This window comes from Fukomys damarensis, unplaced genomic scaffold, assembly GCF_012274545.1.
Source record: "Fukomys damarensis isolate Sample0158 unplaced genomic scaffold, DMR_v1.0_HiC HiC_scaffold_5, whole genome shotgun sequence".
Classification (NCBI taxonomy): domain Eukaryota; kingdom Metazoa; phylum Chordata; class Mammalia; order Rodentia; family Bathyergidae; genus Fukomys; species Fukomys damarensis.
The window spans coordinates 53866241-53891680 of NW_022900917.1; the positions used below are offsets into that span (position 1 = coordinate 53866241).

The 25440-nt window shown below is 40.2% G+C and overlaps 1 protein-coding gene across 2 annotated transcripts in view; it reads right to left on the reverse strand.

Annotated features, from left to right (window-relative positions):
- Nucleotides 1–25440, reverse strand: part of Lyn (LYN proto-oncogene, Src family tyrosine kinase) — a 111380-nt gene that overhangs the window by 24553 nt on the left and 61387 nt on the right. For both annotated transcript variants that reach the window (XM_033760727.1, XM_010611122.3), the window contains exons 9-12: nucleotides 25187–25336; nucleotides 22044–22196; nucleotides 14767–14949; nucleotides 12692–12768 (exon numbers count right to left, since the gene is read on the reverse strand). In XM_033760727.1, the coding sequence (XP_033616618.1) occupies nucleotides 12692–12768; nucleotides 14767–14949; nucleotides 22044–22196; nucleotides 25187–25336 (563 nt within the window). The remainder of the gene's footprint in view (nucleotides 1–12691; nucleotides 12769–14766; nucleotides 14950–22043; nucleotides 22197–25186; nucleotides 25337–25440) is intronic.

Sequence of the window (25440 nt, forward strand, 5' to 3'; positions counted from 1 at the left end):
AAGGCCAAGTTCTGGGACACTGCCTTGTTTAAATGTTGGGGAAATGACCAGTGAGGGGAAGGAAAAGCTGAAAGTGGTGCTTTAGAAACCAAGTGAAGAAAACAAGTGAGGGAGGTAAGAGACCAACTGCATCCAATTCAGCCAGTAGGCCATCTTGGAAGTGGCTGACAAAGGCCCTTGGACTTAGCACCTCTGAGGTCACTGACGACTTAATCAGGAGCTGCTTTGGCTGGGTGGTGATTGATTCAAGAGGGAGAAGAGGGGAGGAACTGGAAATGTGAGTGCAGTCCTGCAAAGCTTTTTGCTGTAAAGGGGAGGTGCCTGGAGATGGATGGGGAGACAGTGAAGGCTTTGCTGTAATCCTTGTGGTGATAATACCAGAACAATGCCTTGAACTATCAAAAGAAGGCAGGGCCCAGTATATAATGCATAATGGCCATATATCAAGAAGGAAGGCTGATGACCTCTCTTTTCTCAAGAAAGTAGCAAGATAGTCCTCTGAGAACCCTGGGACAATGGCAAGTCTGGGGATGGAGAAGCTGAAGGTGAGACACTGTTGCCTGGGAGTGACAGGGAATGGGCTGGGGACATACAGTGGGATTCCTAGGTACCACCAGTAAATGATCTTGCAAAGAAGTACAAAAAACCAGTTTATCATGTCAGCACTGGTCATAACTATTGTGCGGACTTGGACAAAAGGCTGAAGAGCTGGGTTTGCATGTGGTGGGGATGTTGTTAGAGGAGGTTAGGGGTATAAAAAAGCTGGGGAAGAAGAGAAGAAAAACATGAGGTAGGTAGAGGCAGGGGCAGGAAAGGTGGGATGTGCTGGAAGAGCTGGGGAGGGACTCGGGTTGTTGAGCTGGAGGACCAGAGGGTGAGCTGGACAGAAGGGAGGTGATGGAAATAATGGAGGAAGCAGAAGTATTGGTCATACCATGGAGCGGCTCAGTGGGAGAGATGAATGAGTCCTAGAGAAAAAGTAGTGAGGAGGCTTGAGTTTGAAGGTATGCATCACCATGAACATTGATGGCATGGGCAAGCCTAAAGATCCAACGACAGCTGCAGGGAGCAGAGGTCACTGACAGCCTAGACTTGAGGGCCTGGGAGCCCCGGGAAATGAGGCAGAAGGTCTGGAAATGGTAAAGAGAATCAAGTGATGTAGTGTCTTGTAATGCATCAGGGAGATCTCAGCTACAAAGCACACTTAGTCTCACTTGACAAAACTAGTACACATTTATATAATCTTAATCAAGAACTATGCAAGAAGTTGGTTCGGTAACAAACAGCACGGCCCAGGAAATTATGTTACAGACATTGAGGGAAGTGGGTGATCCAGACTTTGCCCAGTGTCAGCTTCTGCTCAGCACCAAGAGGCCACAAATGGCTCTGGATGATGCTAAGGGGAAAAAAAAATCTGTTCAGTTGTGCTCTTTTTTTTTTTTGAGACTGACCTGGAACTCACTATGTAGCCCAGGCTGGTCTTGAACTCACAGTGATCCTCCTGCCTCAGCCTCCCGAGTGCTGGGATTACAGGAGTGTGCCACCATGCCCGGCTCCAGTTGTGTTCTTTTTTCTTTCAAGTTAAAAGCATCTGCACTGGCTTCAGTGTCAGATTCTTCCCTTTTAATTTCTTCTTCCTACTGAGCATTTTATGCCACAAGGAATGTGAAACAAAGTTCTTCTTTGTCTTTTCTTACAGGCCCAGATATTCATGTTCTATTTCCTTCTTCTCCTCTCACTTTTTCTTCAACCAGTAAGATATGATTTGTGTAGGAAAGGTAAGCCACAGTTAGAGAAAGGAGAATAAGAAAATGCTTTACTCACACCTGAATAGGGATTCAGAAACCTTTAAAACAACATACATTCATTCTTCTAGTTGCTTCTAGTTGTTCAGGGCTAAATGAAATAGTGAAGGAAGAATTTACTGTTTTAAAATGAATATACATTTCAAATGTATCTGTGACCTTGAGTTTTAAATTTTTTTGGGGGGGTACTGAAGATCGAACTCAGGCCCTTGTGCTTGCAAGGACTTTTAAAATTTTTAATTGATACATAAATATTTATATGTATTTATGGGGTACAATGTGATAATGTACAATAATCAAATCAAGCTAAGCAGCATATTCACCACCTCAAATATTTTAAGACAAATGCGATGTGTTCTCATTCACAGGTAGAAGCTAAAAGCATCGATCTCATAGAATCAGAGAGTAGAATCTTGGTTTCCGGTGATGGGAAGGGTAGGCAGCGAGGGGAGGGGTGCAACAGACAGGTTGGTTAATGGGTGCCTTGAGTTTCTCTCTGCTAAACAGGGCATCATCAGTTAAGAGGCAGTTGTGATGCTTCAGGTGAGACACAATGAAACTGGAGGAGTGAGCTGTATTTTGGAAGAAGGAAACGAGAGAGGTTTTTTATGGGGGGGGAGTTATCTGGGCAGAGGGTGAAAAGAAGATTCAAAAATGACATCCAGGGGCAAACCCTGGAGTGAGAGGGCTGGGCAGAGATGGACAGGGCTGAGAAGGCCCTGGTGTGGCTCCATGGACTGCTGCCCACCCAGGTGGGGAGCCACTCTGCACAGGGAAACTCAGATGGGGCCCACTTTAGCTGAGATTGAAGGTAGCACCTAAGGAAGGAGTCTTGGGATGTGTGTTAGGGATGAGGCTAGGTGGTGGCATTGACATCTTCTGCACCTTTATGAGCCTCCTCTGGCAGCCCTGAGGCCACTCTGGTGTCCCTTGGCTCCCTATGCAAAACTTTAAGCAGTTGCTGAGGCAGATGAGGTGCCTCAGAAATAACAGGGGAGCCAGAAAATAATTTCCCAGCAGGCAATGCAGAATTAAGGCAAAGCGCCCCCAGGGACGTGGACCTTCAAACCTGACCTGAAGGAAATCAGAGAAAATGCATTCTGGGTACCACCTGACCTCAGGCAAACATTCTAGACATACTGTTCTTAAACTGGGGGAAGGGTTGCTTTCACCGACTCAATTTTGAAACAATTTTCCTATTGTATTTTACAAAACCCCGGTATTTACATAGCTACATTCACAAGTGCCTTAAAGTTCATGTTCTAAGTATGGGAAAAGAAAAATCTTCTCTAGAGAAATCCGCAAAACTTTATTTAAAAAAGTGAATAATTTAAAATCACTCTTTATGTAATTTCATTTCAATTTTTCTTTCCTGGGGGGGGGGACGAGTCTACTTTAACATAAGAATAAGGACTATAAAAAAGTAAGTTCCCTTTAAGTACAAAAAGAAATCAAGTTTATTTTCAAGAATGTGGCACAGGGAGTGATTAGGGAGGGAGCAAAAGGAATAAGTAGAAAAGAAAGGAGAAAGGAAGATGAAGAGGCAGAGTCAGAAAGGTTAGTTCAGAAGCTGTGGAGCCTGAGAGCCAGAGGAGGGAGGAGTCAAAGACTCAAGAAGGGAAATGGCCAAGTTTTTGAGCCCCCCCACTTCAATACTGAAAAGGGTCTAACCCAGTGATGGCGAACCTTTTAAAGGTTTTAATGCTAACAAACAGCTGGCTGTGGCACGCATGCCATTGGTTCACCGCTATTGGTCTAGCTTCTTCCAAAATTGTCATTGTATCCAAATACAGTGGAAGCCTCTGGCTTTTTTTTCTCCACAGATTTTTAAATTTTTATTTATTTATTTTAAAACAGCAACAGAGGTCAACCACAGAGGTGGACCTCTAACAAGAAAAGCAGGATTTCAAGGGCCAGATACTCAGCATCATAAGTCACAGGGTAAAAAGTTCTAAATATCTCTAATGTGATCCAAAACCCTAAAAACAGCTGGCACAAAACCATCATGACTGACTGTCTCTCTGATGTAAATTTTAAAAAAATTATTACAGTATCACAGTCCCCACTAACAACAACTGGGGTACATATAATAATGTATTGTGAAATTAAGTACTGGTCTCTTACCAGTAGCAAATGCTACCCTACCTTAGTAAAATCAAGACTTGCTACAATCAACGCTGTTTTGTAAAAATAGCAAAACAATAAATGCAAATCAAAGCTTCATTACTAAGGTTAAATCAGCTTCTACTTAAACTTAGAACACAGGATAAAATTTTAGTAATAAAGGCCTCAAAGTAATTAGTGTTTTTAATTTGCTAAGCTTGAAAATAAGCAATTGCTTAATCAGAATCTGTAAGTATAAAATTTGACAACTATTTTCTTCAAACTTGACACGCCTGGACAAACCCTGTTAATATACATACACATAGCCTCATGCTAACTCTGTTCTTAAAGCTCTGTGCCCGACCTTCTCCTTAAAGGATGCTATGCTCTTGGCGTCACCAACCTGCTCTCTGTATCCCAGCCTCTTAGTCCTGTTTCTGGTTCTGCCCAGGGTGATCCATGGCTCCTTCAGACAGTCAACCGCACATTGAATGAATATGCACACCCCAACCTTCCAGATCTCTCAGCACATGCAGTGCTTTTCTCTCTTCCAAAGCTGGGACTCCACACCAAAGCATCTGATAGGACACCTCTATCTGATGCCCATGACACTGCAAATCCAGCAGCGTAACAGTGTTCTCATTAACCAACCCCCAGCTGTAGCAGGGCTCAGGATGCCAGTTGCTCAGCAGTCCAGCCTGGCACCTGAGTACCCTGCTTCATGTTCTACTTCTACATGCCTGCTGTGCAAGGATGGGCTTTATTCAGTGTTACCTTCTCTCCTTGTTCTTGGACTCTTAGTTTTCTCCTGAATTAGTCAATTTTCTATAACTATAATGAAATACCAGAGGCTGGGTACTTATAAAGAAAGGAGGTTCACCCTTAAATCACAGTATGAGGCTGAAAGTATGAATAGCACAGTGCCAGTTCTGATAAGGGCCCCAGGCTATGTCATCTCATGACAGATGGCTTTAAGGAGGGAGTGTGTATAAGAGAGAGAAATCACATGATAAGATGGAAGGCAGCACATCAGAGGGCCCAGGCTCACGACCTCCCATGAGTCTCCACTTAATGCTTTCACCACCTCCAAACACCACCACACTGAGGACCAAGCTCCCAATGCTTGGAGGATACACTCAAACTATAGCACCTCATTGTACCTCAGACCACAGCACCTCCTCTTAATCGTTTTCGTATGCAGTGGGCAGAGCAATTTTTAAAGCACAGATCTCATCATGTCACAATTGTGCTGAAATGCTCAATCAGTCCCAGGATGAAGAACAAAGTCCCACCAGGCAATCTCCATGGTTGTGCCTCACATCTGCTTCATGGCAATGTCACGATGTCATGATGTTGCTTAGTTGGGAGTCACAGTTATCTCCAAATACAGGGTGACTCCATCAGGTTTCAGTCATCCTGACTAAGGTACTTCTTGGCTTTATCAGGGTTAAGTGCTGAGAATCTAATTGTAAATTGATATGTCCTAGAATGAGTCTTGTTGATTTTCAGCACTGTCTTTAAAGGCAAGCTCTTGACTAAAATGTAGACTTGCCCACTACTCTTCTATCCCTTCTTTACTGGTCTCAGATTTTAAAAACAAACAAACAAACAAACAAACAGGAGGACAAAAGGTAGAGAGCCCCATGGTTCCCCCATAGTCAAAATGCACTGATTTCTATAGAAAACAGTCGTGTGTGTGTGTGTGTGTGTGTGTGTGTGTGTGTGTGACTATAAATACATATTTCAAGTACCCTCAACAAAAGTTCTCTGGAACTGACACTGCTACTCCCTTCAAAGTGCTTTGGTTTCTGTGTTTAATGAGAGCATCTAGCCACGACCTCCCCTACTCCTAAGCCACTTCCATTTAATTATAGCCTTATAGGATGCCATGATAAGTCTAACCAAAGAGGAAACTGTTCTATGACTTAACAATACCTCTGACCAGTAACTGCCATCTCTGGACCAAATAATACCAAGAGAAGAGGCAGATCTGACACACAGGCCAAGTACCACTTCCCCTTCCTCTGTTAGATCAAGGCTTCTTATTAGTGCTAGAAGGGTTTCCAATCAAAATTAACACAAGAATACATTTTTCTGTCTTATTTGCTATCTTAAAGTCAGTGGTAGCTCCTCTGCTTAAATATTCTAAGCATCCCCAACCTCACTCACACACACAAAAAGAAAAGCATTCCTGTTTTATACTATTTTAAAATACCAGTTTCTATTCTTTCAATTTTTTTTTTCAGGAAACTGCAAATGATCCAGTTTTGGATTCTGATATTGACTGTTTTCATTTGTCCACTTTATAGGTTTTCATGTTTAAGTCACAGACATAAAACTTACTAATCTAAAAAGTAAGTAGAATTGAGTCCAAAATTACAGTTAAATGGGTGGAATATACTCTAGAGCTCCATAACATAGTAGGGTGACTACACTTAACAATAATTTACTGTGTTTTACAACTTGGAGAGAAGAGAGAATTTTGAATGCTCCTAACACAAAGAAATGAGATAAAAATGCTAATCATCCTGCTTTGGTACATTTTATATACATGTATAAAAGCATCACACTATACTCTATACATCTACATGATTATTATGCATCAACTAAAACTTTTTTTAACTTTAATAGAAAATCTATGTGCCTGACATAAAATATTGTATTAATGTCATATCTTTACATCCCTTTACTTAAAGCAACAACAAAATCTTATATCAGTGTCATTTGAATAATTCGTTATAACTCATGAGTGATGATTTACATAGACAGTGTTACTGGCTTGTGTTTAGCTGTCCCCCCAAAGCCTCATGTGAATGAGGTGGGGCTATCTCGAAAGTGGCTGAATCCAGAACGTGTGATTCAAAGTGCAATGCTAGGCTTGCGAGCCATAGGATTAAAGGTGTGAGTGTTACCTGCTCTCAGTAGTCTAAATAAGATAAAAGCAGCAGGGTGGGGGATTTGGCTCAGTGGTTCTGCTGCCTGCCTCACAGGCACAAGGGACTGAGTTTGATCCCCAGTACCAATTAAAAAAAAAAAAAGATAAAAGGGGCAGGGAGACACTGCTAAGGTCCCTTGTTGCTTTGCTGTCTTCTGCTGCCATGAACTGTTGTTACCCCTCTGCCACCCTGCCTTGGAGCCAGCCGATTATGGACTGAAGCCTCTACAAACTGTGAGCCAAATAAACCTTTCCCCCTTTAACTTTGGGTGTTGGGTATTTTGTCTCAGCAACGACAGAAAAGTAACACACAGTCTCAGTAGATGTTTTCTTAGTCATGGAATATTAGAGTTGAGGCTGTGGGAAAGCTAACCTGTGCCTGTTAACTTACAGATGAGGACACTGGAGCCTTGAAATATCTCTCTCCAGGTAGAAGCAGGCTTCCTGGCTCTCAGCTCAATGTTTTATCCGCCATGAACACCACTGCAGCTCCATTTATGACATTACAGTAATATTCTGTAGAAAGAGGTAACTCCAGAGCTGTACACAGGAAAAGCTATTGTTTCCAAGCAATGACTCCTTACTGATGCACACTGAGGGGCCACTGTGTCCTGATCACCAGGTGGCCTCTTACCTAGAGCAGTATCTAGCTCAGATTATTTCATGGAATTAATTAATTCTCACTTCAGGACTGACCTTTCCTCCTTCTGAGGAGGCTCTTGTGCATGACAGAGGAGCAGGGGCCTCAATAGAGAGGTAGGTATTAGCACTGTTGTGTAAAGAGTAAGATTAAGAACTGGGGAGAGCACGTGGCCTCCTGGTGGACGCACAAGGCAAATCAGGAAATGGAGCTTTCCACTTGCCTCCGAGACTGACTTACTATCACACTACTACTTTTTCATTTAAGAAAAAACTAAATGTGATGACACCAATCAAGTGTTAATATTATAAAGGTTTTGAAAAGAAAGTAGTTGCTTAATTAAGATACTATGGCAGCAGCCTTGGTGGTGGTGGCGGTGGTGGTGTGATTTTGAAGAATAGACTTGAGCTGTTAGGAAACCCTAACATATTTCTTAGGTTCTTTACAGAGACCGAATGAGAAGAACTGCATCAGATGATATTGCCAAATACTTTAGAAATTTCCCAGCAACAGCCCCCTCTAGGCCTTTCCTGCCTGATTTGCCACCAACAGACTAGTAGACCTTATGACAAGGGATTCCAAATTTGTTTAACGAGAGTGTGCTAAAAAAGCTCCGATGTGAAAAGGCCTTCCTTCTCAAAAAAGTTGAAAATTACAAAGTAGACCGAGGTTTCTTCCCTTCCGCATTTTACTAATTTCCATCTTAATATGTGGCAGAGTTTAATACTGGGGCAAAATCTATTCTGATCTATAGCTTGGCCGTAAAGATTTGCGGGCAGGCAAAGCTACAGAAATCCTTAACTCTGATAGGAAAAAACCGTGAAGGGAAAAAATGTCTGTCACTATAGTGCTGGGTGCAAAATGATCCCAAGAGCAACTCTAACTCTGATCGTGAGTTGGTAACAGGATGCCAAAGAAGAACCAGGTTCAAGTTGCAATAATTCCATCTATGAGCTTAGTAACCTTGAACAACTCCAAGTTCAGTTACTTCTCTATAAAATGTATAACAATGTGAATGCATTGAAGGGCTCAAATGGAGGTGGAGGCTTTACCAAGAAGAAGGAGTTAAAATAAATGTGATTTGTTACCATGATTATAACAATGACTTTTTGGTCAGAAATAAATAAATGTCCATTTCATTTATGGTAATTTGTGCCACCAATAAGCAATAAATGCTTTGTTTTATTTGGTTTGGATGACAAGGTAATTTATTTGACCTTTGTGGTGCTACTATAAATTTTGCACATAATTTTCCTCTCAGCTTTCCAAGTGTATGATTCGATCTTCTTCTCTTATCTGGGGTAAAAGTTGGAAGGAAATTCTGCAATGTCCCACCACACTGAAGTGTTAAACTTCCTTTGCAAAGAGGATCATTTTCCTATGTCAGTACTGAAAGCATACAGTTTATCTAGTAGGAGGAGAAACACAGTGAGTAAATCTGCTGCAGTCAAAATTTCTTCATCTGAAGAAAGAGAGCAGGCTGTGGGCTGAGGGATGGTCAGAGAGTATAGAATGAACTTAGGCTCTGACAAGCCTTTTAGAACTTATTCTGCAACCGGAAGTGACACAATTAGCTGTCCCATGAGCTGGAAAGCCATCATGCGCACCCTGCCACTTCCTGTCCTGGGTGTCTGGAGAAGGGAAGGTTGGCAAAACAAAGCATGAGGAAGTAGGTCATGGAAAGAGGAAAGAAGAGGCCAAAGAAAGAGTGAGAAAAGTCCCAACTCTGCCCCTCATCCTGGTTCCTTATTCTTGCAGGGCTGTGATTGAATAAACTGAATTGTTTCTATTTCAATAGTCGTTCTTTGCTGCTGAATTTAGCAATACCTTTAGAGAACATAATTCTTGACCTATTGACAATGCTTTGAGAAGAAAGCTGACATCAATATATTTGACAGCCAACTAATTGCTTAGTTAGAGTTCAAACACCAAAGGGACTCATGTAATTCTTCAGTTGCTTTATCCCTAAGCCTCTATCCTAAATAGTAAGGTACAGTAAAGGTCTAGGAAGTTTGGATTATCTCAGTATCAGGGCACTAGCTATTACCTTAGGTCGGCATTACTACTATTTATTGTTCTCTTGTCATTCACTGTGGGAAAGTGACGGAGTATTTTTTTAATCTGTGCACATGATGGAAAAGGAAAGATGAAAAAATAGAGAGATGGCTTCCTTAGTACAAATAGAGAATCCCAGAGAGGTACATGAGAAACAAGGCATGTTGGGTAGTACAGGTCATAAAGGAAATTGAGGGCATTACCATTTGGCAAGGTACCAGGTATGGTTATCAGAAAACAGATGTAGGGGAGGATGTGATTTCAGACTGAAGTTGAAGCACACAGGCCCCCTCCTTGCCCCTCTTCAGTTGTCAGTACTATCATAGGAAAAGTCACAAGTAAGTGAAACAAATGATATTTCAGGTGGTCTTGTCAGTTCCACATTGAAAGAAAGATCAGGAAGGAGTCTGAGTGAGGCTTGCATCTTGAAAAGGAGGTAATGTTTGGTTGTTTTAAAAAAAAAGAAGAATTTCAACTGGAGGTGCAGCTCAGTGGTAGATCATGTGCTTAGCATGTACAAGGTCTTGGGTTTGATCTTAGCTCATCCTCCTGACCTCTGCTCAGCTGTAACTCTCCACCATCATCTGTTCACTTAACTAGATGTTCTACCAGTACACCCATGGCCACTGCCATTAAGGAAACCCAAAAGCTCAGCCAGCATGAGTTGGATGTGGTCAACAGATTTGTGTAGAGACCAGCAGCTCAATTGCTCCCAGCCTATCCTGTCACAGAGGAGGCGCAGGTACATCACAGCAGAGTCCACTGCAGCGGCATAGAATCCACGATTTGAGGTCATGGCCAGTGTCAGGCTTCGTGATCATCTTGCTTTCAAGCCACAAAGGTTTAGAAAAGAACTGCTCCCCTCCCCCGCTTATTTCTAAGTCAGAAAAAATTATTCTTTGTATAACAGTAATTACAAAGTTAAATTAGAACATAGTCATAAAAACTTTGACTTTGGCCTTAAAATCTTTAACTATGACAAGATAATATTTTATGATAAGCTAGATGAAGTCAAATACCAAATATCCTTCAACAAAAGGAGCTTATTTTCCAGGTTTAATATACACCCTGAAAAACTATAATAGTACATAAGATCCTAATGAGATAATTGACAGTGTGAAATAGGAAGAAAAGGGCTAAAGGTGTAGGGAAAATGGGAAGGGTAGGGGAAAGGGAATAAAGGAAAAGAAAAAAACATGACAAAATGAAAAAATGGAAATAAAGTGTTTGTAAATGGGGAGGGGAGGAGCGGGTGAAGGGAGGGCAGGGACAAGGGGAAAAAATGAGAACCAAGACCTGTCATGTAAAGGTACAAGATCCCAATAATGAATGTAACTGTACTGTATTCCTAAAATGTACCAATAAGCTCAATGAGGAATAAAAAAATATATACACCCTGATGTATGTCTAGTCAACCCAGTAGGGCTGACGGCATGGATTACACCCTCAGACAGTCTGGAATAGCACTGACTACTCAGGCCTCCAGGCCATATGTCCCACTTTTCCATATCCTTGTGCAGCAATACAAATCTCTACTATTCTTCAAGTCTCTATCTAAATAGGAAACAACTGAGCCACCACCCAAGCAGAGGGCCTCATTTATCTGTGTCAAGTCGATGCATGTTTATCAGACTTCTGCTTTCTTCATTTCCTGTCCTGCACCCAGCCACGTTACCCTTCCTCATATTACAGAGCAGTGGTCTTCAAACTGTGGTCCTGCAACCTCTGGAGTCTCATGGAACTGATCAGGACCAGGATACAAAATCTGAGGCCAGCAGAGCTGCTGGATCCTTTTCCTTTCCCTCTGTTCCATCTCAGCAATTTTGCTTCTGGCTATATCATATGTTGGCACTCCTGATTACATCTGTGTTTCCTACTCAGATGAGAAAGCTGTGAAGCCCACCAAGTTCTGGTAGATGAGGGGAGAGCTTCATACACCTCTACGGGAATGATGGAGTTTCCCAGCTTTCACAAACAGGCTCTGAAGGCATGAGCCCATGATACCTCTTTTGATTTGACCTTCACTGTCTCCCTGAAGTAGAAATTACCATTCCTATTTTATGGGCAAGTAAACTAAAAAGGCTAAAGGACATTTTGAAGGCGATACAGCTACTGAGGGCAAAGCTAGGACACAAACTCGCTCACCAGATGTTATACTTCAGCTCTGCCCAAATACTCTGTTGCAAAGTATGTATTCTGTTCCCATCTTACTTGAAGTACTTTCCCTGTGTATTCATTCATTCTTTCAATCTCATCTTCCCAAGAAGGCCTTATCAATTTCCCAACTGAAAGAGAGTCTGAGGGAAGAAATAGACAACCTTTCCCTAGAATATCTGTAAAACTTTTGTGCACTTACAATGGGGTTGTACGGTGCACTGCAATCCCAGGATGAACCACTCATGGCCAATACTGAGGAACAAAATAAGCAAGATACTGACCATGACTAAGAGACACAAAGAAACTATTAAAAGTCAGTAGTTGGCATCACTCATATGTACTTTTCCTTGATATACCAGACACATGGTTGTGTTTCTAGGTGTCTTGTCTCTGTGCTGAAATACATCACAGAAAACATTTGATTCAAAATAAACAAATGAGCAACCCCTAGGTTAGTACTAGTGATATTATACTTGTGTATTTTTCAGAATCCTACTGACACATTGAACAAGAAAGAATAAGAAGGGGAAGGATATAGATCCTTTTTCTTAGAAGAATGCCGAGACTTTAATAGTACCATGGATTCATAACTTAAGTAAAATAGACATGATTTAAAAGTTGCTGCACTGACACAGCTTAGAAATGCTTTTTTAAAATGCTGAGCAAAGGGATCAATTCAGCCACACTGTTTCTATAACTGGTGAGGAAATAGTATCAGCATAAAGAGGTTGACCTGTGTAATAAAAGATGATACTCAAGTCAAATCAGGACACACACACACACACACACACACACACACACACACACACACACACACACACACACACACTATGTGAAACTCTTGTTGTTGTCTCCAAGGAAGTGTACTCTGGAATGGCTTTTTCTTGGAAACCCTCAAAGGAAATTCTTTTTCCCTGAAAGGGCAAGTTCTTCCTTCATTTGGAGCAGGAAGGTCTCTGCACATTCACATGCAAACTGGGCTTTTTAATGCCTTACCTGAGCAGAAAAGTCAATGAGCTTCGGGAGCAGCACTTTGCCTCCTTCATCACTCTTGAGGAAATCTAGCAAACTGCCTGTTTACACATGAACAGCTGATTAGTGCAGGTCCAATTCAAACAAAATCCAAATAATCATTCTCACTGGGGGAAAGACCCCACAAACTGCTTAGCTTTGCAATTCTATATGGTTAGAAAGTCTTTCCCTGAGTTTGGTCAAACTCAGTTCCTTCCAATCTTTTACCTTTGACCTGATGTCAAACATAGCATAGGGATTTAGCTCAATGGTTCTGCTGCCAGCCTTGGAAGCACAAGGACCTGAGTTTGATCCCCAGTACCAAAAACAACAACAAAAACAAAAAACATAGTATGTGCTCCAGGTGAGGAAGGATGATGATGTATAGTGCCTTTCTCTCAATATGCGTATGAAATAATACATGCCAAAATAACTGCCATCATAATTAGCTTCCTGTAGCCAGGTCCTTAGTGAGTGCCTCTGGAACAGAAAGCAAGCAAACAAGACCTCATAGAGAGAACTTTCCACATACACCAGCCAGGCTCACTCTCATTTGCCTCCAACAGAAGGCACAGATGTCTGCACATGCCATCGGTGCACCAAGAAGGGTATCTGAGGAACCAACTGTTCCCTGGACAAAGGCAGGAATGTGCGGATGGACAAATTCTTTTACTTCCTGAGCCTGTCTTTTCCCTGGAACTTAAGTACCAATCTTCTGGGTATCCTTGGTCAAGTCATTAACTTCGGGTTAGTGTCTATAAAGTGGGCATGGTAGCTCTGTTGGGGTCCTTGAGAGGAAGCCATCAGGGATGGATGTAAAACACATGGAATGGTTTGTGCAGGCAGTAAGTTATACTATTCATCTATTTCATGGAGCAATAGTACTTAGCCCTTGGGCTGCTGAACAGACATCACCTGCGGAAGGCATGGAGAACAATCTGGTAGAAGACTCAATAAATGTTAGGTATTGTTATGAAGAAAACACTGTAGCTGTACTTACGGTTAAGAATAGTATTAATTAATTCAACAATATTTATTGAACCACAAAGCATCTGACCCTGAGCCTGGTTTCTGGGATATAGCAACCTGAAGCATATGGCTTAGATTTGTTTATTTTGTTTTGTTTTTAGAAGATCCTTTTTGGAAAGACTCTGAGTAACTGCTATTCCTAAATGTTAACAAATACTAAAAAACAAAATTCATCTTTCTAACTTATTTGACTATATTACACTATAATCTCCACTATGTATGAGTGATTATTAATTTTGAATTGTTCATGTAGCTTTCTCTCCCTCATTCATTACTTCTCAAGACTTTTTTCTTTTTCAAATCATTTAAAAGTTTATTAATATCTCTATGAAACTGGATGGAAGTGAACAAAAGAAAGATGGTTATTCAAAGCTTTTTATTTGAAGGTGATGAAAATAGAAGAAAAGATTGTTCTTTGGAACCTCTTCTTCAGGTATTCCATAATTCCATATGAATTTAACCTCCAAGTGTTTTAAATATATTAACTTGTTTTTATTCTAGCAAAGCACTCTACCACGGAGCCAAGTTTTGAGCCCCCGTATTAACATTATAAAGTGACACCCTGAACATTTTCATAATGCTAAAGAAAAAAAATGAACTAATTTTTGAGTATTTACTTTTTAAGAACATAACAAAAATATTCTCCTTTGACATACATATTCATTGTTTGGTAAATACTGTATTTATTAGGGTCTCCTAGATACATGGTACCATTCTTGGGGCTAATGGGCATATGCAAGCAGGTGTAGGAAAAATAGAACTGAATATCAATTTTATGGCATGGGTTCAGTTCTCATGAGTGGGTTTATAAAATACAATTAACAATGAAGTGCAATTAAAACTGTTGTCTGAATGTTTACATTTCGTTTTTTGAGTCTGAAGCCTTGTAAAGATACTGACAAGTTGGAAACATAGCTCATGGCAGAGTGCTTGTCTAGCATGTTCAATCTTCAGCACGTCAAAATGACTTGAAAGAAAGAAGAAAGAAAGACATGAAAGAAAGAAGGAAAGAAAGAAAGGGCATTACCCACCCTTGGCCATGTACTCAGTGATGATGTAGATGGGCTCTTCCTTAGTGACCACGGCGTACAGTCTCACTAGCTTGTCATGCTGCAGCGTCTTCATGAGGTTGGCTTCCTCGAGGAAGGCTTGCACGGACATGGTGCCTGGCTTCAGGGTCTTCACAGCAACCTTCGTGCTGTTGTTGTAGTAACCTAGGAAGAAAAAGGAAGGGAGGCATGCCATGTGAGGCAGAAAGTTCAAGTTTGATTTCAGAGGTGTAGAGTTAGGAAACAATTTAGCTATGAAAAAGGCAAAGTCGTACATTAAACACTATAGAGTGTTAAAATTAGAGATGGCTGGATGAAAGGCAAGTGGGAAGGCCCATTTTTAATTTTCTTTTTTTGTTTGTTTGTGGTACCTGGGATCAAACTCAGGACCTTGCCCTTGAGAGGCAGGCACGGTGCCTGAGCTAAAACCCTAGACAAGGCTCATTCTTTATAGAAAGTCTAAAATTATTTCAAAATAACAAAATTCCAAGTAAAGTAACAGTAAAAATTCTACTTGCATTCTATGTAATCACACACAACACTTCTCAGGCCCCCACTTAAGAAATATAAGCATGTTTTACAGACACCTACAGAGATGATGATGTGGCAGCCAATATGCCGAAATACACATTGAATACTGGCTATCTCTGATGGTTTAATTATGTGCAGTTTTAATTTTGTTTGCCATAATTTTAACCATTTACTAAATTTTATAAAATGATTATGTTATTTTTATAACCAGAAAAAGTGTTGTACTTATACACACAAACTTTCAAGTGCAGTACACCAGGGTCAAATAAGCATTTCCCACAGTTTTCAGAGAACTGGGGTCGGGGGTCTCTCTGTGAGAAAAGGTCCTGTGCTGAAAGAGAACATGATTGGCCATTTCTCCATGTCCAGGACATGCAGCAGGCATGTCAGGTGTCCTTCTGAGAAGGAACCTGAATAGATTCACCTCTTTTTTTCCTGTACTGTCTTGATCTCAAAACATCTGCCACATAACTTGTTATAGTTCATGGAACATCCTCTGGGAAATCCTGATGCTGTGATACAATTCTCTCAAAGCATCATATTTTTGGAAGCTGCCTCAATGAAGTGCTTACTTAAGTTTTTCTTTCTGAATGTACTCAATAGTGGAATCTTTTTTTTTTCTTTTGGCAGTACTGGGGATCTAACTCAGGGTCTTGAACTTGTGAGGCACGAGCAGGGGGCCTCTGAGCTAAATCCTAGCCAACGAAGTGCTTAATTTTAATCCTGAGCTTCCTTTTGGAAAAGACTTGTATCAGTGGTTTGGCAAAGCAGAAATACAAGTAATCATGCTCCACTTTCCTTTTCTCTCTATTTTTATACTTCTCTTAAGAGTGCAAAAAAATAAAGGTGAGGAAGGAGGTGCAGCTGGGGGTACCCCAGTGCTTCCTGGCCAGTGCTTCCTGGTATACTGCAGCTTGGCAGAACCTGCCCCATGAGCACTGATATGGGGCTCACAGTCACAACGTCACCCACGTGTGTGCAGCACACGAAGTTGATTAGAAGATGCTCATCAAACAATAACCATCATCTTTGGGTGACAGAACTTGGGGTGACTTCTATTTTTTCTTGTTCTTCTTCTATTTTGATTAATTTATCAATGAGTATGTACCTTTTTAATAAAATAAATTATGTTTTAAAAGAAAACAAGTTAATTTTCAATTTCCAAGGTCTCAAATAGGTATGAAAAAGTATTAGTTTATAGTCAATTAGTCATGTCTAGCTACTGAGTTTTCTTCTGGACATTCAGACTGATTTCTCAGGACTGGGGATATACTCAGAGGTAGAACTCTTGCTTAGCATGAGTGAGGGCTAGGTTTGAACCCAGCACTGCTCCCACAAAAGATGAACTCATTCACTAAAATGTTTCTTTTTAATTCTGCTTTGGTTTATAGTATATAGTAATAGTCTGGGGTACCTTACAGAAAAATGAAGGTTTCAGTATAAAATAACTATTTGAACATACGGAAAAGACAGTAAGAGAAAGTTGACAAAAAACTGTCCTAGATCCTTCTTGAAAGCTACTACATACATAAAATAACAGAATCATACATAAATAAGTTCATTGGCCATCCAAATGTATAATTACAAGCAAGATGATCTTTTTAGTAGGTCTCAAGAGTAATTTAAATTTAAGCTTCATCATCAGCAGTTTAAAATTACATTTACATCAAGAAAACTCCATTATAAACTTTTATTTTATAAGTCTTCAGTTACATGAGTATATCACTATCAAAGCATAGTCTATTAATAATTCCTATGAATTAGTAAGTAAAATAGAAAAGTAGGTAAAAGCTTGGGTAGGCACTTCAAAAAAGCAGAAATTCCAGTGACTAACAGGTACTCAATTATATTCATAATCAGAGAAATACACTTTGGAAAATAAGTTGATAGTATTTAGTTGAGATAAAGATTCATAAGATAACCTGTGGGGGAGTTGGCCCCTGGCCCCCTTGTGGATACCAAAATCCGAGGATCCTCAAGTCCCCTATATAAGGTGGCATGATATTACACCCAACCTACATACTGTGTGTCCTGGTTCATCTCTAGATTACTTAGAACACTGAATACAATGCAAATGCTCTGTAAGTCTTTGTTAAGACTACTGTTTAGGGAATGAAGACAAGGAGAAAAACCTATACCTGTTTTTCCCAAATATTTTCCATTCAAGTTTGCTTGAATCTGTGAACCCATAGATATGGAGGGTCACCTGTACCTTACAGTCTAGCAAATCCATCCCTAGTAACCCTAAAACACTCACGTAAAATAGTCAAAGCACATTTCTCACAGCAGCCAAAACCTGTGAGCAACTCTAATTTCATCAGTAAAGAGTAAAATAAGTGAATACATAAACTGTTGCATGGTTTGAATAGACACACAAGCAACACTGTAGGGCAATAAAGACAGATGAAATGCATCTACATCAAAAAACATGGACGAATCCACAAAGATTTCTGGCAAAGCATATCTCACATTCAACATGATTCATTTATATAAAGTTCAAGAATAGGCAAAACTGGACTGTAGTGTACAAATGTACTAAAACTATATTTTTAAAAAATCAGAGAGGACGTGGCTCAGTGGTAGAGCACTTGCCTACTGTGCAGAAGGCCCTGGGTTTAATTCCAGTACCATGGGACGGGGAGAGAGAAGCCAGGAAATTATGACAAAGGTCAAAATGTCAGTTGTCTCTGGGGATAAGCAAAGCTGTGGTCTGGAAGGGACAAAAGGGACTCTGGAGCCAGCAAGTTTCCTCTGTGCTCTCATGGTGGTAACACAAGTTTTCATTTTGTAATTATTCGAGAAACCAAACACTTGTGTGCATTCATTGTAATAAAAGTGGTCCCTTTTTGTCACTGTGAAAACAGTGGAGCTCATGGATAACTTTATATACTTTCAAAGGATGAAGAAAAAGCGTGCTTTTCAAGGAGAGGGGGAAAAGTTATCAGGAAACACTGCAGCTGCTAAAGACATTAAAAAATGCTGATAAGGAGCTTGAGATTAAACAGAGATTAAACAGCTGTGACACACAGCTCAAGAATGGCAGCGGCTTCCACTAAATGATCTCTCAGGGCTACAATCCAGAAAAGAGCAGGGGAATCATCATCCTTACCTCAAAGGCATGGCTTTTATTCATTAGTAAAGATTCAGTCATATGTTACCCAGGTATTACCCAGTTCTCAGAAGCTGCCTTTAACCTAGGCAGGGATACTTGGTGAATGTTCCAGAAGGAAGATGATTTGAAAAACAAAAAAGATATTTTCAAGGCAGCAAAGAACTTCTAGTGAAGCACTACTTTGCCACAGTTAAGAAAGCTGATGTGACACATTTTTAAAATTCCAATTTATTAAAAAAGTACCTTCCTATCACAAGATGGAAAATGGCTTTAAAAAAATGCATGCAGTTGATACTGGAAATTGGCTGATGATTAATTTCAATGCAGTTGGCTCACGTAAGAATAAACCAAGCAAAATTGAATTAAAAATGCTTCCTTTCTTTAGAAACTCCCTTCATAGACTAGACAGTAAGAGGAAACATCATTTGTCTCCTCACTTCAGAGGAAGCATGTCACCCAAGTCAAATGTCAAGAGGATCACACAGACAGGAGGAAGCAGCTCACAGCAGGGACACCTCTGTCTTTCATCCTCCACTCTTACCCTTCCCCCAAAGGACTGGTCATTTCCTAGTATTTGTTCTCTGCATTTCAAACTGAAGAAACTCTAACCATAAAATGTCACATGTGGTCTATGAGCAATTCCTCACGTTTAACAACAATAACAAAACGCTTTTAACTTATCTGGTTAATGACGTGTCGTTTTAATATTTTTCTGGTCAATGAGAAAAGCTAGCCTGCTTATTGCTTAAAAAATAAGAGCTAAATTCTGGCAGCTGTAGAACCAAACGCGGCTTGCCATTACCCTCTGACAGGCAGATCAAGACGACAAGCAGTGGAGAGGGGGCAACTTCTGAGCTCTGCTCGGCACAGCAGCAGCAACCACCAGTCTTTTGATTTATTCTCAGTGTTCATCTGCCACATTTATTCAACAGATTGAAATTATTTCAGTGGCTAAGGAGCTCTGTGGCTGACATCAAGCTCACAGGTCCTATCAGCAAAAGATCTCACATTGAATATCCTTGCCCTTGCCCTTCCCTTCCCTTTCCCCGCTTCCTTCCTTCCACACAAGACTCGGAGGAAAAGAAATCCCAACTGAAAAGGATACTATCAACATCAATATTCTGGCGGTGATATTGTTATCACACTTTTTCAAGATGTTATCACTGGGAAAACTGGATAAAGGGTACCTGGGGTCTTTCCGCATTACTTCTTTCATATACATATATATGCCAACTTTATTAAAACATAATTCATATATCATGCTGTTTGTCCATTTAAAGTATAAGGTTCATCAGTTTTTTGCATATTCCGAATTTTACAACCATTACCACAATCAACTTCAGAACATTTGCGTTACCCCAAGGAGAAACCCTATGTTCATTAGCAGTCGCTCAAACTGGGCTCTCCTCTCCCCTAGGCAACTAGTCATCCACTTTCAGTCACTGCAGATTTGCATAATCTAGACATTTCATGTAAACGGAACCATGTAATATATTTTCCTCCGTGGCTGGCTTCTTTCACTTAGAATAAGGGTCAGCCATATGCACTAAGCGTCAGTTCTTCGTTTCTCTTTATTGTCAAATGATGCAGTGTCACAACATTTTTACTCTGTCAGACAGTTTGAATAAAAAACAACATTCTGGTTAGAAAAATTAAATATTTTCCAATGCCCAAAATGTCCTCTTTTCTAAACCTCAATTTCTCCCAGGCTCCACCTGGGTACAAGCTAAATTAAAGTTCTCTAAATTTGAAGTGCGAACATTAGGCACACAGCCCAGTGGATGCCCATGAACAGAAAAAGGTTAGAAAGGGGCAGGGAATTAGAGTATTTGCAAGTGGAAGCAAAGAGGTTTTCTCAATTCCAGAAAGGACCAATGTAGCTGAGCTCCAGGTGCCCAACTGACTAAAGTCCAGACAGAACAGCAGCTGTGGACAGTCCTCTGCACCACCACTGCCCACCACTGCCTTGCTCTCAATTTCCTGCTGGCTCAACCTTCAGTTTTGTTTGTTTTTTTTTTTGGAACGAGCATGATGAGGAGCCAAATGGCACCTCTGTGTACTACCATCATGGAGTTGGTAAAGTTTACCAGTCTACATGTTTGCAGTCTTGAAATATTTTTTAAAAATTTTAAGAGCGCTATCTTAATCTCTTTCCCTCAAATTGACAACTTCCAAAGGTCAGCAGACTAGCTAGCCAATTTCCTGTTTCACCATCATACCCCTTAGCTTTCTAACCCTTGCTGCTGCTGACATGGGTACAGGGAAGCACACAGTGAAGTCACCTCACCCGTAACCAGGAAGCTCCTGAAGCTGTCTAACCGCACAGCTGACCACAGCACTTCTGATGCCAGGAACCCAGCACGGCAGCAAATGCACTTTTAAAGCCGCACTGACTGAGATACAGCTTGAGTACGTATAATCCACTCAAACAACTGGATTTAGGTGTACTTGGTTGGCTGTTACTTAGTTCTCAGCATGAACTTCTGTTCCTTTATCCTGGCTCCACAGCTGGTCATGGGAGGGTTAAGGCAAAATCCCAAGCCATCCCTCAATGTACATTCAGGGTGATTGCCTTCCAGTGAATAAGTACAATGCAGTTAAACTAGTCTATGTTTTCTTCATAACACATGTGCAATTCCCTCACCAGCACTTATCTACAGAAGGGTCCAGCTGCATGATTTATAGTTTGGTTTCATAATAAAAACTAGGAAAATCCCTTTAAAAATACAGCTTCTGGTGACGAGTTAAACACAGAGTATGACTTCGCATGCTACCTATCCAGAAACAACTACATTTTCTCCTTAAAACCATGAGGCGATTAGGATGGCTTAAGAATTCTTTTAAATTCTTATCACAAAAGAATAGATGGGCCAAAAGAATGCCCTGGAGAAAGTCCTGCTATAAATGTGTGTACTTTTTGCCAGCCTAAGAAGGTGATACTTAGTACTAAGGAAGGATTCATTAATGATGTGAGTTTGAGAATCTTTAGAAACTTTCTCGGTGACCCTCAGATTGCAATAAATGTGAGATCTCTTACTAAGCCAGTTGTCCTAACCCTAAGTGCAGCTCTACTTGAGGTGGAAGCAAATTTCCTATGCTTCAAATGTGCATCCAGAGAACCTGAGGATGAAAGAATTATGAAAGAGTAGACAGAACACTCTGGATAAATACCCACCGCTCCCTACCTTACAAACATTAAGAGCATTACTAAGTTACAAGGAAGACCAAGAGTTGAAGCAAACAGATTTTGCAGGTCAATCTGTGGTCTCTACTTGAGGTGGAAGCAAATTTCCTATGCTTCAAATGTGCATCCAGAGAACCTGAGGATGAAAGAATTATGAAAGAGTAGACAGAACACTGTGGATAAATACCCACCGCTCCCTACCTTACAAACATTAAGAGCATTACTAAGTTACAAGGAAGACCAAGAGTTGAAGCAAACAGATTTTGCAGGTCAATCTGTGGTTCTCAATGAACAACAGAAAGTTTAAAAAAAAAAAAAAAGATGCTTCTGATACCATTTAGTGGCTGGCTTAGAAGCTGAAAGAAACTGTTTTAAGCCCTTCTTCATTACTGTTTGCAGAGTAGGACCCTGGCTCCAGAGCCAAACACTCACCCATCCAGACTTCCCCAAACTGTCCAGCACCAAGCTTTTTCACCAGCTTAATGGACTCCCGAGGGATTTCCCAGGCATCTTTGTCCCACGGCTTCTGCGGTTTGGGACTAATACATGCCTTCTCCAATCTTCTGCACAAGCCATCTGCCTGCTCTAATTTGAAAGAGAAAACCAAGCTTAAGAAATGAAAATAGTCTGTGTCCACAGAAGGTGGTTCCAGGACCTCCCACTCCACAGCAAAATCCACAGATATTCAAGACATAAAATGATGTCATATTTGCATCTAACCTATAAACATCTTCCCATATACATGTTCAATACAGATTCAATATTTTAAAATATTGGTTAATTGCCGAATTCGCAGATGTAGAACCTATGGCTATGAAGGGCCAACTGTACCTACTTTGTATCTTACCAATTTCTTTTATTTAATGAATTTTATTGCTACATTTAAGGTATACAACATATAATTACATATAGCACTGGAAATCTGCACCTTTACATAATCCATCTTAGTTCTTATTTTTCCCCATTCCCCCGCCCTCCCTTCAACCCCTCCACCCCTCCCTATCTATAAAGACTTTGTTTCCATTTTTTCTTTTTTTCATGTTAATTCCATTCCCTTCTTTCTTTTACCCTCCCCTCCCCTTCCCCTTCCCCTTCGCACCTTTTCTTCCTATTTCACATTATCTATTACACCTTTTAGTCCTTGTTTACACTTTTAGTCTCTCACACTAGAGAAACTTCAGTATTTACATGTGCGTCCTATTTACTTCACTTAAGAGTATGGCCTCAATGCGCATCCATTTAGCTATAAATGTCTCTAATTTCTCATTCTTTATGGCTGAGTAGTACTCCATTTTATAGTATACACACACACACACACAAACACACACACACATCTTTATCCAGTCTCCTGTTGATGGGCAATTGGGCTGCTTCCAAAGTTTAACTGTCATGAATTGTTCTGCTATGAACATGGGTGCACATACATCACTGTTGTATGATTCTTTCAGTTCTTTGGGGAAGATATCCAGCAGGGGAATAGCTGGATCAAATGGAACTTCCAATTCCAATTCTTTTTTTTTTTTTTTTTTTTTGGTATTGGGGATCGAACTCTGGCCCTTGAGCTTTCGAAGCAGGCACTGGAAACACTGAGCTAAATCCCCAGCCCCAATCCTAATTCTTCATGAGGCATCTCCATATTGATTTCCACAGTGGTTGCACCAGTCTGCACTCCCACTAGCAGTGGAGCAGGGTTCCTCTTTCCCCACAGCCCCACCAGCATTTGTTATTGGTTGATTTCATGATAGCAGCCATTCTTTCTGGGATGAGGTGGAATCTCAGTGTTCTTTTCATTTACATCTCTTGAATGACCAGTGATGATTACCATTTTTTCATATGTTTATTTGCTGTTTCTACTTCTTTGTCAGAGAAATGTCTGTTCATTTCAGATGCTCATTTTTGGAGTGGGTCTTTAAATTTGGGAGGTCTGATTTTTTAAGTTCTTTATATATTCTAGATAGTAGACCTTTGTCTGAGGAACAGCTGATGAAAATTTTTTCCCATATTGTGGGTTGTCTTTTCACACTGTTGGTGGTTTCTCTGGCTGTGCAGAAGCTTTTTAATAACAAGAGATCCCACTTGTTGATTGATTGCACTAGTTCATGGGCAACTGAGGTATATATCATCAGTTTCTACAAAGAAAAGCTTGAACTATTAATTTTATAATGTTGAACCTGCCAGTCTACAAATGTAAAATGCTGACATAGCTATCTTTTATGTAATCATGACTTTTAAAATTCTTAAAAGACAATTTGAAACACTTCATTTCATCCATTAATACTGCTAATATAGGAAAACAAAAACAGCAAAGCAAAAAGATACACAAAGGCTGACAGATAATCGCACTTAATGGAATGTGATTTCAGATTCTTGAGCCCACATAAGTTACACAGGGCACAAAGATGGGAATGTAGCCAGTTCATCCCTGGGCCCCAGCTCAGAAATGCTCCAGAGCATTGCAAGAGCTCAACACATGGGCCATTGAAAAAGGATGAAAAGGAGGGAAGATTCCATGAAATCTGTGGTCCTTTGCTCTCTATTTTGGGAGCATTCTCCCAAAATGTGCATTCTCATAGAGAACACAGCAGAAAGAAGCCGTAGTAACAGGCCCTACACCTGAGGATAGGATTTCTGCACACAAGAGATTAAAGGTCATGGGTTCAGACTTCACAAGGGCTGGGAAGTGACACCAGATACAAGAAACACTGATCTACCACTTCTGAATCTGTCAGGGATATAATTTCTGTTTTGTTTTACCAAGAGTATATTTTATTTATACTCATGCACATATGCACACACAAACACAGATCTGCAAAACTATTCCTATTTAAAACACTTGGATCTAGGGCTGGGGATGTAGTTCAGTAGGGTTGAGCCTGCGTGGCAAGCACAAGGTCCTGAGTCTGATCCTCCACACTGAGCGCAGGAGTGGGGTAAATAAAACATTTGGATCTATTGTAAAAATACACACTGTGCAAAAATAAAATTTCCCTAATTTTGGAATGTTAAGTGACAAATAGCATAGTCTAGGCAGAAAGGATTACTATAATTATGTAAAAAGATCAAATATCACTTTGAAGGTATAGTTTCCAATTTATAATAGTTCAATTTAGGATTTTTTTTTTACTTTCTGATGGTAGAAAAGTGCACCTATATGACCATTCTGGTTTTTTCTTTTAGTACAGTGTTAAATAACTTACATGAGCTTCTCACCACTTTAATATAAAATTTGTTTTGTGGTGTTATATGATTTTTTCCCAACTACAGGCTAATGTAAGTATTCAGAGCATGTCTAAGGCTAGGCTGAGCTATGATGTTTGGTAGATTAAGTATATTAAACACACTTTCAACTTATATATTTGCAATTTTTAATGGGTTTATCAGACTATAACCTCATCATAAATTAAGGACCATCTGTATATTTAATCACAGTTGAGTTTAGAATCAATTATAGAACATAAACTGCCAGCTTTATCTAAAAAGACACGATGCCCAAAACATTTAATACAAAAAACAGTATCTGACATCTTATCATAAGGAACATATTCTGCCTTGTTCAACCTTCAGTTTTCACTTACTTTGGTAATGCTTAATCATGTGACTGATACAAGAAAAAGTAATTCGTGGAGAGATGTAATAGCCCCCATTGTCCAGACTCCGAATTTTGTAGTGCTTAATAACATCGCCATGCACAGGATCATAATCTCTGACAGACAGAGAGAAGCTTCCTATGGGAACAAAGCATAAGTAAAGTGCATGTTTATATTTTACAAATAAAGTTTGCATTGTACAATACTGTGGTACACATTTTTCCATGTAAATATGCAAATAT